Genomic DNA, 14,966 nt, shown 5'->3' with positions numbered 1-14,966 from the left:
AGCTGTATACTTTATATACTGACCTGAGTTTAACTACAGCTGTATACTTTATATACTGACCTGAGTTTAACTACAGCTGTATACTTTATATACTGACCTGAGTTTAACTACAGCTGTATACTTTATATATACTGACCTGAGTTTAACTACAGCTGTATACTTTATATACTGACCTGAGTTTAACTACAGCTGTATACTTTATATACTGACCTGAGTTTAACTACAGCTGTATACTTTATATACTGACCTGAGTTTAACTACAGCTGTATACTTTATATACTGACCTGAGTTTAACTACAGCTGTATACTTTATATACTGACCTGAGTTTAACTACAGCTGTATACTTTTATATACTGACCTGAGTTTAACTACAGCTGTATACTTTATATACTGACCTGAGTTTAACTACTGCTGTATACTTTATATACTGACCTGAGTTTAACTACAGCTATATACTTTATATACTGACCTGAGTTTAACTACAGCTGTATACTTTATATACTGACCTGAGTTTAACTACTGCTGTATACTTTATATACTGACCTGAGTTTAACTACAGCTGTATACTTTATATACTGACCTGAGTTTAACTACAGCTGTATACTTTATATACTGACCTGAGTTTAACTACAGCTGTATACTTTATATACTGACCTGAGTTTAAACTACAGCTGTATACTTTATATACTGACCTGAGTTTAACTACAGCTATATACTTTATATACTGACCTGAGTTTAACTACAGCTGTATACTTTATATACTGACCTGAGTTTAACTACAGCTGTATACTTTATATACTGACCTAAGTTTAACTACAGCTATATACTTTATATACTAACCTGAGTTTAACTACTGCTGTATACTTTATATACTGACCTGAGTTTAACTACAGCTATATACTTTATATACTGACCTGAGTTTAACTACTGCTGTATACTTTATATACTGACCTGAAGTTTAACTACAGCTATATAATTTATGTACTGACCTGAGTTTAACTACTGCTGTATACTTTATATACTGACCTGAATAGTTTAACTACATCTATATACTTTATATATACTGACCTGAGTTTAACTACAGCTGTATACTTTATATACTGACCTGAGTTTAACTACATCTATATACTTTATATACTGACCTGAGTTTAACTACTGCTGTATACTTTATATACTGACCTGAGTTTAACTACAGCTGTATACTTTATATACTGACCTGAGTTTACTTTATATACTGACCTGAGTTTAACTACAGCTTATACTATACTGACCTGAGTTTAACTACAGCTATATAATTTACTTCTATACTGACTGAGTTTAACTACAGCTGTATACTTTATATACTGACCTGAGTTTAACATTTGAGGTAAGGAGCTATTGCATCCAATGTAATAGTTTGTTTGAGGTAGCTGACACTGATCTTCAATGAAAACTGGAACAAACAAAAATTTGACTTTGAATATACTTATATAGTTCTGACAACACAACAGTTTAACTACACTTTATATTATCATCAATATACAAATACAGCCAGTTTAACTACTTGAAATATTTTCTTATGACCTGCTATGAGTAAAGGCAGAAGGCTAGGCTGGGCTTGTTATGGGGATAAGTTATACACATGGCTCAAATACATCTTTTCTAGAATTAGTAGGGTCTAAGGCCTGGTAATGACCACAACATGTTTCTCTATCATGATGAAGATTACTTATTATTGAGCACTCTAATTTGAATGTAAAGCAAATTTTAAAGTATGGGTTTTGAATAGCAGAAAGAAACAAGTAGAATAAGCAATTTTAATTAATTGGAAAGATGCAAATTAAAATTTCAATATATATATCAGTTTGAAATACACTAACCTCTAATGAAACCCTGATGGGGCCAAGGTCATTCACCTTCACACTCTCTATTACTTCTTTAAGTGGTTTTCTGAAAAGGACAAGGTCATGTAAAAGGTTTGATATATAATTTTGACCATTGGGAATAAAAATTCACTAGTTCCTAAATTATTTAATATCAGTGTAGTTTCAATGTTATTTATGAAATGGCAAAATTTCCAATATTTTTCTCAGATTTCTATCTAATTTATTTATTAATATTCTCACCTGGTTTCTAAATGATAGTCCATCACATCCCAGGCATCCCAATATAGAGGTACATCATCATACAACACAAACTGGTTACCATGGTCACCATCACTCATGGCATTCCTGTAACATACATATACACAACTTGTCTACCATGGTCACAGGCACTCATGACATTCCTGTAACATATATAGATACAAACTGGTTACCATGATCACAGACACTCATGGCATTCCTGTAACATACATACATACAAACTGGTTACCATGATCAAAGACACTCATGGCATTCCTGTAACATACATACATACAAACTGGTTACCATGATCACAGACACTCATGGCATTCCTGTAACATACATACATACAAACTGGTTACCATGGTCACAGACACTCATGGCTTCCTGTAACATACATACATACATATTTGTTGTCTTGGTGACATCGAACCATCAATCATTTATTCTGTACTATATGACCTTGACCTTCATGTCTAAATACTCTGTACTAAATGGCCTATATTTTCAAGTCTGTAATCTATATGAAATGACTTTGACCTTTCTATCTGTACTAGATTGACCTTGACCTTCCTATCTGTACTAGATTGACATTGACCAACTCTATACTAAATGAACATGGCCTACTTGTCTGCAGAACATGAAACCTGATACTAATCTGAAGTTTAAGGGTTTAACTTACCTTCACAATAAATTGTTTACCGGTACAAGTATACGTATCTATAACCTGAACAACATAACCTTCCAATAAGCAAAGTACTGCAAATACAACGCAGCAGAAACAGAAAAATAGAATTTTATATAGTAAGTCCAATTTGAATTATCATTAACAGAGATTATGTAAGTTGGACAGAGGAGTCACCAGCAGGCAACAGTTGACCTAAATGGGCTGTGTATTATATAACACTCTGTGTGTTCTACCAATCAGAAGGCAGTCTTCCCATGACTACTGATTGGTCCAAAGGAATATTATTCAATGAATAGGAAATTTATGAATGGAAGTTTATGAATGAAATGGTTCAAGAGGTCACCACTAGATGTCATTGTAGGGCAAGTCCTACTCAGTCCTACACATCAATAGTAAACCGGATAACATTAATACAAACGCTAGTCGCGTTGTATTAAAAATAAATGACAATGATGACCTTGACCTACCTGTTTGTCCCTGGCATGCTGAGTTGCAGGAGATGACCAGACGAGTTTATAACAGCAGTCAGGTACTGGTTCTCCAGCTCATAGAGGTCACCCTAAAAATGATTATTTTAAAGCAATTTTTTTATCTCAACATTTTTTATCACTATACATCACCGTCAAGCATATGTGAGCTGGCTGTCTTTCCCTAGCAACCGCTGCCATGTATGGGAGAAATCAAATTAACTATCTTTAGGGTAATCTGCAGAATAAAATATACAGTACCTCTTAAAAAAAATATCAGTTTGAACAAGTTATACTGTAATGAGAATGAAACAATATGTATACCAATGTCATCAACTGAAATAACTGAGACAGACAGAGAGACTGCTTGGTTACTTCATATGGAGGAACTTTCCAGGCTGTACTTACTTGTTTGGCGATTGTGACAGGAAACTGACATTCTTGAGGTAATAGACTTGTATAGCCACAGCTAGGGACCAACACAATAGCTGTAATACACAGTACAGGGAATAAACTATATAGCCACAGCTAGGGACCAACACAATAGCTGTAATACACAGTACAGGGAATACACTATATAGTCACAGCTAGGGACCAACACAATAGCTGTAATACACAGTACAGGGAATACACTATATAGTCACAGCTAGGGACCAACACAATAGCTGTAATACATAGTACAGGGAATACACTATATAGCCACAGCTAGGGACCAACACAATAGCTGTAATACACAGTACAGGGAATACACTACATAGTCACAGCTAGGGACCAACACAATAGCTGTAATACACAGTACAGGGAATACACTATATAGTCACAGCTAGGGACCAACACAATAGCTGTAATACACAGTACAGGGAATAAACTATATAGTCACAGCTAGGGACCAACACAATAGCTGTAATACATAGTACAGGGAATACACTATATAGTCACAGCTAGGGACCAACACAATAGCTGTAATACACAGTACAGGGAATACACTATATAGTCACAGCTAGGGACCAACACAATAGCTGTAATACATAGTACAGGGAATAAACTATATAGTCACAGTTAGGAACCAACACAATAGCTGTAATACACAGTACAGGGAATACACTATATAGTCACAGCTAGGGACCAACACAATAGCTGTAATACACAGTACAGGGAATACACTATATAGTCACAGTTAGGAACCAACACAATAGCTGTAATACACAGTACAGGGAATACACTATATAGTCACAGCTAGGGACCAACACAATAGCTGTAATACACAGTACAGGGAATACACTATATAGTCACAGCTAGGGACCAACACAATAGCTGTAATACACAGTACAGGGAATACACTATATAGTCACAGCTAGGGACCAACACAATAGCTGTAATACACAGTACAGGGAATACACTATATAGTCACAGCTAGGGACCAACACAATAGCTGTAATACACAGTACAGGGAATACACTATATAGTCACAGCTAGGGACCAACACAATAGCTGTAATACACAGTACAGGGAATACACTATATAGTCACAGCTAGGGACCAACACAATAGCTGTAATACACAGTACAGGGAATACACTATATAGTCACAGCTAGGGACCAACACAATAGCTGTAATACATAGTACAGGGAATACACTATATAGTAGTGTACATAGTCGGAATACACTATATAGCACAGCTAGGGACCAACACAATAGCTGTAATACATAGTACAGGGAATACACTATATAGTCACAGCTAGGGACCAACACAATAGCTGTAATACATAGTACAGGGAATACACTATATAGCCACAGCTAGGGACCAACACAATAGCTGTAATACATAGTACAGGGAATACACTATATAGTCACAGCTAGGGACCAACACAATAGCTGTAATACATAGTACAGGGAATACACTATATAGTCACAGCTAGGGACCAACACAATAGCTGTAATACACAGTACAGGGAATACACTATATAGTCACAGCTAGGGACCAACACAATAGCTGTAATACATAGTACAGGGAATACACTATATAGCCACAGCTAGGGACCAACACAAATAGCTGTAATACACAGTACAGGGAATACACTATATAGTCACAGCTAGGGACCAACACAATAGCTGTAATACACAGTACAGGGAATACACTATATAGTCACAGCTAGGGACCAACACAATAGCTGTAATACACAGTACAGGGAATACACTATATAGTCACAGCTAGGGACCAACACAATAGCTGTAATACACAGTACAGGGAATACACTATATAGTCACAGTTAGGAACCAACACAATAGCTGTAATACACAGTACAGGGAATACACTATATAGTCACAGCTAGGGACCAACACAATAGCTGTAATACACAGTACAGGGAATACACTATATAGTCACAGCTAGGGACCAACACAATAGCTGTAATACACAGTACAGGGAATACACTATATAGTCACAGCTAGGGACCAACACAATAGCTGTAATACATAGTACAGGGAATACACTATATAGTCACAGCTAGGGACCAACACAATAGCTGTAATACATAGTACAGGGAATAAACTATATAGTCACAGCTAGGGACCAACACAATAGCTGTAATACACAGTACAGGGAATACACTATATAGTCACAGCTAGGGACCAACACAATAGCTGTAATACATAGTACAGGGAATACACTATTATAGTCACAGCTAGGGACCAACACAATAGCTGTAATACATAGTACAGGGAATACACTATATAGTCACAGCTAGGGACCAACACAATAGCTGTAATACATAGTACAGGGAATACACTATATAGTCACAGCTAGGGACCAACACAATAGCTGTAATACACAGTACAGGGAATACACTATATAGTCACAGCTAGGGACCAACACAATACATATAGCTGTAATACATAGTACAGGGAATACACTATATAGTCACAGCTAGGGACCAACACAATAGCTGTAATACACAGTACAGGGAATACACTACATAGTCACAGCTAGGGACCAACACAATAGCTGTAATACATAGTACAGGGAATACACTACATAGTCACAGCTAGGGACCAACACAATAGCTGTAATACACAGTACAGGGAATACACTACATAGTCACAGCTAGGGACCAACACAATAGCTGTAATACATAGTACAGGGAATACACTATATAGTCACAGCTAGGGACCAACACAATAGCTGTAATACATAGTACAGGGAATACACTATATAGTCACAGCTAGGGACCAACACAATAGCTGTAATACACAGTACAGGGAATACACTATATAGTCACAGCTAGGGACCAACACAATAGCTGTAATACACAGTACAGGGAATACACTATATAGTCACAGCTAGGGACCAACACAATAGCTGTAATACACAGTACAGGGAATACACTATATAGTCACAGCTAGGGACCAACACAACAATAGCTGTAATACATAGTACAGGGAATACACTATATAGTCACAGCTAGGGACCAACACAATAGCTGTAATACACAGTACAGGGAATACACTATATAGTCACAGCTAGGGACCAACACAATAGCTGTAATACATAGTACAGGGAATACACTATATAGTCACAGCTAGGGACCAACACAATAGCTGTAATACACAGTACAGGGAATGCACTACATAGTCACAGCTAGGGACCAACACAATAGCTGTAATACATAGTACAGGGAATACACTTATATAGCCACAGCTAGGGACCAACACAATAGCTGTAATTACACAGTACAGGAATACACTACATAGTCACAGCTAGGGACCAACACAATAGCTGTAATACATAGTACAGGGAATACACTATATAGTCACAGCTAGGGACCAACACAATAGCTGTAATACACAGTACAGGGAATACACTACATAGTCACAGCTAGGACCAAACACAATAGCTGTAATACATAGTACAGGGAATACACTATATAGTCACAGCTAGGGACCAACACAATAGCTGTAAATATACATTAGTACAGGGAATACACTATATAGTCACAGCTTAGGGGACCAACCACAATAGCTGTAATACACAGTACAGGGAATACCACTATATAGCCACAGCTAGGGACCAACACAATAGCTGTAAATACACAGTACAGGGAATACACTAATAGTCACAGAGCTAGGACCAACACAATAGCTGTAATACACAGTACAGGGAATACACTATATAGTACACAGCTACGGGACCAACCACAAATAGCTGTAATACACCAGTACAGGGAATACAAACTATATAGTCACAGCTAGGGACCAACACAATAGCTGTAATACATAGTACAGGGGAATACACTATATAGTCACAGCTAGGGACCAACACAATAAGCTGTAATACACAGTACAGGGAATAGACACTATATAGTCACAGATAGGGACCAACACAATAGCTGTAATAACAAAGTACAGGGAATACACTATATAGCCACAAGCTAGGGACCAACACAATAGACTGTAATACACAGTACAGGGAATACACTATATAGTTCACAGCTAGGGACCAACACAATAGCTGTAATACACAGTACAGGGAATATAAACTATATAGTCACAGCTAGGGACCAACACAAAAGCTGTGCCCTTTATTATACCATTAGTACAAAGGGAATACACTATATAGTCACAGCTAGGGGGGGGGACCCCAACCACAATAGCTGTAATACACAGTACAGGGAATACACTATATAGTCACTGTTAGGAGACCAACACAAATTGCTGTAATTCATAGTACTGGGAATACACCTATATAGTCACAGCTAGGCCATACACAATAGCTGTAAATACATAGTACAGGGAATACACTATATAGTTCACAGCTAGGACCAACACAATAGCTGTAATACACAGTACAGGGGAATACACTATATAGTCACAGCTAGGACCAACACAATAGCTGTAATACATAGTACAGGGAATACCACTATATAGTCACAGCTAGGGACCAACACATAGCTGTAATACATAGTACAGGTGAATACACTATATAGTCACAGCTAGGGACCAACACAATAGCTGTAATACACAGTACAGGGAATAAACTATATAGTCACAGCTAGGGACCAACACAATAGCTGTTAATACATAGTACAGGGTATACACTATATAGTCACAGCTAGGGACCAACACAATAGCTGTAATACAATAGTACAGGGAATTACACTACATAGGTCACAGCTTCGGACCAACACAATAGCTGTAATACATAGTACAGGGAATACACTATATAGTCACAGCTACAGGGACCAACACAATAGCTGTAATACACAGTACAGGGAATACACTATATAGTCATCCGCTAGGGACCCATACACAATAGCTGTAATTACATACAGTACAAGGAATTACACTATATAGTTCACAGCTAGGAACCAACACAATAGCTGTAATACACATAGTACAAGGGAATTTTATATTCACTATATAGTCACAGACTAGGAGACCAACACAATATAGTCACAGTAAGGGACACCAGTAGCTGGATGCTACATATTATAAGTCACAGCTACTGTAAGGGACCAACACATTTGCTGTATTACATAGCACAGGGAATACACAATAAAGTCACAGCTAGGGGACCGAACACAATAGCTTGTAATACACAGTACAGGGAATACACATATAGTCACAGCTAGGGGACCAATCAAACAATAGCTGTAATTACCAATAGTTCAGGGAATACACTATATAGTCACAGCTAGGGACCCAACACAATAGCTGTAATACACAGTACTGGAAGGAACACTATATAGTCACAAGCTAGGGACAACACAATAGCTGTAATACACAGTACAGGGAATACACTATATAGCCACAGCTAGGGACCAACACAATAGCTGTAATACACAGTACAGGGAATACACTATATAGTCACAGCTAGGGACCAACACAATAGCTGTAATACACAGTACAGGGAATACACTATACTAGTCACAGCTAGGGACCAACACAATAGCTGTAATACACAGTACAGGGAATACACTATATAGTCACAGCTAGGGACCTACACAATAGCTGTAATACACAGTACAGGGAATACACTATATAGTCACAGCTAGGGACCAACACAATAGCTGTAATACACAGTACAGGAATACACTATATAGTCACAGCTAGGACCTGAACACAATAGCTGTAATACATAGTACAGGGAATACACTATATAATGTCACAGCGGTAGGGACCAAACACAATAGCTTTAATACACAGTACTGGGAATACACTATATAGACACAGCTAGGGACCAACACAATAGCTGTAATACACAGTACAAAGGAATACACTATATAGTCACAGCTAGGGACCAACACAATAGCTGTAATACATCAGTACATGGGAATACACTATATAGTCACAGCTAGGGACCAACACAATAGCTGTAATACATTAGTACAGGGAATACACTATATAGTCCACAATGCTGTAAATACATACTAGGGACCAATTACATGGGTCAATAGTTTGGACTGTAATACATAGTACAGGGAATACACTATATTAGTCACAGCTAGGGACCAACACAATAGCTGTAATACATAGTAAAGGGAATACACTATATAGTCACAGCTAGGGACCAACCACAATAGCTGTAATACACAGTACAGGGAATACACTATATTAGTCCACAGCTAGGGACCAACACAATAGCTGTAATACACAGTACAGGGAATACACTATATAGTCACAGCTAGGGACCAACACAATAGCTGTAATACACAGTACAGGGAATATACACTATATAAGTCACAGCTAGGGACCAACACAATAGCTGTAATACATAGTACAGGGAATACACTATATAGTCACAGCTAGGACCAACACAATAGCTGTAATACATAGTACAGGGAATACACTATATAGTCACAGCTAGGGACCAACACAATAGCTGTAATACACAGTACAGGGAATACACTATATAGTCACAGCTAGGGACAACACAATAGCTGTAATACACAGTACAGGGAATACACTATACTATAGTCACAGCTAGGGACCAACACAATAGCTGTAATACACAGTACAGGGAATACACTATATAGTCACAGCTAGGGACCAACACAATAGCTGTAATACACATTACAGGGAATACACTATATAGGCCACAGCTAGGAACCAACACAATAGCTGTAAATACAGTAGTACAGGGAATACACTATATAGTCACAGCTAGGGACCAACACAATAGCTGTAAAACACAGTACAGGGAAATACACTATATAGTCACAGCTAGGGACCAACACAATAGCTGTAATACACAGTACAGGGAATACACTATATAGTCACAGCTAGGGACCAACACAAATAGCTGTAATACACATAGTACAGGGATCGACGGAATACACTATATAGCTGCAGATAGGGACCAACACAATAGCTGTAATATACATAGTACAGGGAATACACTATATAGCCACAGTAGGGACCAACACAATAGCTGTAATACACACAGGGATACACTATATAGTCACAGCTAGGGACCAACACAATAGCTGTAATACACAGTACAGGGAATACACTATATAGTCACAGCTAGGGACCAACACAATAGCTGTAATACACAGTACAGGGAATACACTATATAGCCACAGCTAGGGACCAACACAATAGCTGTAATACACAGTACAGGGAATACACTATATAGTCACAGCTAGGGACCAACACAATAGCTGTAATACACAGTACAGGGAATACACTATATAGTCACAGCTAGGGACCAACACAATAGCTGTAATACACAGTACAGGGAATACACTATATAGTCACAGCTAGGGACCAACACAATAGCTGTAATACACAGTACAGGGAATACACTATATAGTCACAGCTAGGACCAACACAATAGCTGTAATACACAGTACAGGGAATACACTATATAGTCACAGCTAGGGACCAACACAATAGCTGTAATACACAGTACAGGGAATACACTATATAGTCACAGCTAGGGACCAACACAATAGCTGTAATACACAGTACAGGGAATACACTATATAGTCACAGCTAGGGACCAACACAATAGCTGTAATACACAGTACAGGGAATACACTATATAGTCACAGCTAGGGACCAACACAATAGCTGTAATACACAGTACAGGGAATACACTATATAGAGTCACAGCTAGGGGACCAACACAATAGCTGTAATACACAGTACAGGGAATACACTATATAGTCACAGTAGGGACCAACACAAATAGCTGTAATACACAGTACAGGGAATACACTATATAGTCACAGCTAGGGACCAACACAATAGCTGTAATACACAGTACAGGGAATACACTATATAGTCACAGCTAGGGACCAACACAATAGCTGTAATACACAGTACAGGGAATACACTATATAGTCACAGCTAGGGACCAACACAATAGCTGTAATACACAGTACAGGGAATACACTATATAGTCACAGCTAGGGACCAACACAATAGCTGTAATACACAGTACAGGGAATACACTATATAGTCACAGCTAGGGACCAACACAATAGCTGTAATACACAGTACAGGGAATACACTATATAGCCACAGCTAGGGACCAACACAATAGCTGTAATACACAGTACAGGGAATACACTATATAGTCACAGCTAGGGACCAACACAATAGCTGTAATATACACAGTACAGGGAATACACTATATAGTCACAGCTAGGGACCAACACAATAGCTGTAATACACAGTACAGGGAATACACTATATAGTCACAGCTAGGGACCAACACAATAGCTGTAATACACAGTACAGGGAATACACTATATAGTCCACAGCTAGGGACCAACACAATAGCTGTAATACACAGTACAGGGAATACACTATATAGTCACAGCTAGGGACCAACACAATAGCTGTAATACACAGTACAGGGAATACACTATATAGTCACAGCTAGGGACCAACACAATAGCTGTAATACATAGTACAGGGAATACACTATATAGTCACAGCTAGGGACCAACACAATAGCTGTAATACATAGTACAGGGAATACACTATATAGTCACAGCTAGGGACCAACACAATAGCTGTAATACACAGTACAGGGAATACACTATATAGTCACAGCTAGGGACCAACACAATAGCTGTAATACATAGTACAGGGAATACACTATATAGTCACAGCTAGGGACCAACACAATAGCTGTAATACACAGTACAGGGAATACACTATATAGTCACAGCTAGGGACCAACACAATAGCTGTAATACACAGTACAGGGAATACACTATATAGTCACAGCTAGGGACCAACACAATAGCTGTAATACACAGTACAGGGAATACACTATATAGTCACAGCTAGGGACCAACACAATAGCTGTAATACACAGTACAGGGAATACACTACATAGTCACAGCTAGGGACCAACACAATAGCTGTAATACATAGTACAGGGAATAAACTATATAGTCACAGCTAGGGACCAACACAATAGCTGTAATACACAGTACAGGGAATACACTATATAGTCACAGCTAGGGACCAACACAATAGCTGTAATACACAGTACAGGGAATACACTATATAGTCACAGCTAGGGACCAACACAATAGCTGTAATACACAGTACAGGGAATACACTATATAGTCACAGCTAGGGACCAACACAATAGCTGTAATACATAGTACAGGGAATACACTATATAGTCCACAGCTAGGGACCAACACAATAGCTGTAATACACAGTACAGGGAATACACTATATAGTCACAGCTAGGGACCAACACAATAGCTGTAATACACAGTACAGGGAATACACTATATAGTCACAGCTAGGGACCAACACAATAGCTGTAATACATAGTACAGGGAATACACTATATAGTCACAGCTAGGGACCAACACAATAGCTGTAATACACAGTACAGGGAATACACTATATAGTCACAGCTAGGGACCAACACAATAGCTGTAATACACAGTACAGGGAATACACTATATAGTCACAGCTAGGGACCAACACAATAGCTGTAATACACAGTACAGGGAATACACTATATAGTCACAGCTAGGGACCAACACAATAGCTGTAATACACAGTACAGGGAATACACTATATAGTCACAGCTAGGGACCAACACAATAGCTGTAATACACAGTACAGGGAATACACTATATAGTCACAGCTAGGGACCAACACAATAGCTGTAATACACAGTACAGGGAATACACTACATAGTCACAGCTAGGGACCAACACAATAGCTGTAATACACAGTACAGGGAATACACTACATAGCACAGCTAGGGACCAACACAATAGCTGTAATACACAGTACAGGGAATACACTATATAGTCACAGCTAGGGACCAACACAATAGCTGTAATACACAGTACAGGGAATACACTATATAGTCACAGCTAGGGACCAACACAATAGCTGTAATACACAGTACAGGGAATACACTATATAGTCACAGCTAGGGACCAACACAATAGCTGTAATACACAGTACAGGGAATACACTATATAGTCACAGCTAGGGACCAACACAATAGCTGTAATACACAGTACAGGGAATACACTATATAGTCACAGCTAGGGACCAACACAATAGCTGTAATACACAGTACAGGGAATACACTATATAGTCACAGCTAGGGACCAACACAATAGCTGTAATACATAGTACAGGGAATACACTATATAGTCACAGCTAGGGACCAACACAATAGCTGTAATACATAGTACAGGGAATACACTATATAGTCACAGCTAGGGACCAACACAATAGCTGTAATACACAGTACAGGGAATACACTACATAGTCACAGCTAGGGACCAACACAATAGCTGTAATACATAGTACAGGGAATACACTATATAGTCACAGCTAGGGACCAACACAATAGCTGTAATACACAGTACAGGGAATACACTATATAGTCACAGCTAGGGACCAACACAATAGCTGTAATACACAGTACAGGGAATACACTATATAGTCACAGCTAGGGACCAACACAATAGCTGTAATACACAGTACAGGGAATACACTATATAGTCACAGCTAGGGACCAACACAATAGCTGTAATACACAGTACAGGGAATACACTATATAGTCACAGCTAGGGACCAACACAATAGCTGTAATACACAGTACAGGGAATACACTATATAGTCACAGCTAGGGACCAACACAATAGCTGTAATACATAGTACAGGGAATACACTATATAGTCACAGCTAGGGACCAACACAATAGCTGTAATACACAGTACAGGGAATACACTATATAGTCACAGCTAGGGACCAACACAATAGCTGTAATACACAGTACAGGGAATACACTACATAGTCACAGCTAGGGACCAACACAATAGCTGTAATACATAGTACAGGGAATACACTATATAGTCACAGCTAGGGACCAACACAATAGCTGTAATACACAGTACAGGGAATACACTATATAGTCACAGCTAGGGACCAACACAATAGCTGTAATACACAGTACAGGGAATACACTATATAGTCACAGCTAGGGACCAACAACAATAGCTGTAATACACAGTACAGGGAATACACTATATAGTCACAGCTAGGGACCAACACAATAGCTGTAATACACAGTACAGGGAATACACTATATAGTCACAGCTAGGGACCAACACAATAGCTGTAATACACAGTACAGGGAATACACTATATAGTCACAGCTAGGGACCAACACAATAGCTGTAATACACAGTACAGGGAATACACTATATA

General features: G+C 38.5%; 1 protein-coding gene across 1 annotated transcript in view; it reads right to left on the bottom strand.

Annotated features, from left to right (window-relative positions):
- Window positions 1-1,347: 1,347 nt before the first annotated feature.
- LOC138335925 (alpha-mannosidase 2C1-like) overlaps window positions 1,348-14,966 on the bottom strand; it is a 36,600-nt gene continuing 22,981 nt past the window's right edge. Inside the window, exons 20-24 of the mRNA XM_069285120.1 lie at window positions 3,667-3,746; window positions 3,259-3,350; window positions 2,107-2,211; window positions 1,861-1,930; window positions 1,348-1,433 (exon numbers count right to left, since the gene is read on the bottom strand). Coding sequence (XP_069141221.1) covers window positions 1,356-1,433; window positions 1,861-1,930; window positions 2,107-2,211; window positions 3,259-3,350; window positions 3,667-3,746 — 425 coding nt within the window. The 3' untranslated portion in view covers window positions 1,348-1,355. The remainder of the gene's footprint in view (window positions 1,434-1,860; window positions 1,931-2,106; window positions 2,212-3,258; window positions 3,351-3,666; window positions 3,747-14,966) is intronic.

Source organism: Argopecten irradians, chromosome 1, assembly GCF_041381155.1.
Source record: "Argopecten irradians isolate NY chromosome 1, Ai_NY, whole genome shotgun sequence".
NCBI classification, from domain to species: domain Eukaryota; kingdom Metazoa; phylum Mollusca; class Bivalvia; order Pectinida; family Pectinidae; genus Argopecten; species Argopecten irradians.
This window is presented reverse-complemented; position numbering and strand designations above follow the sequence as displayed.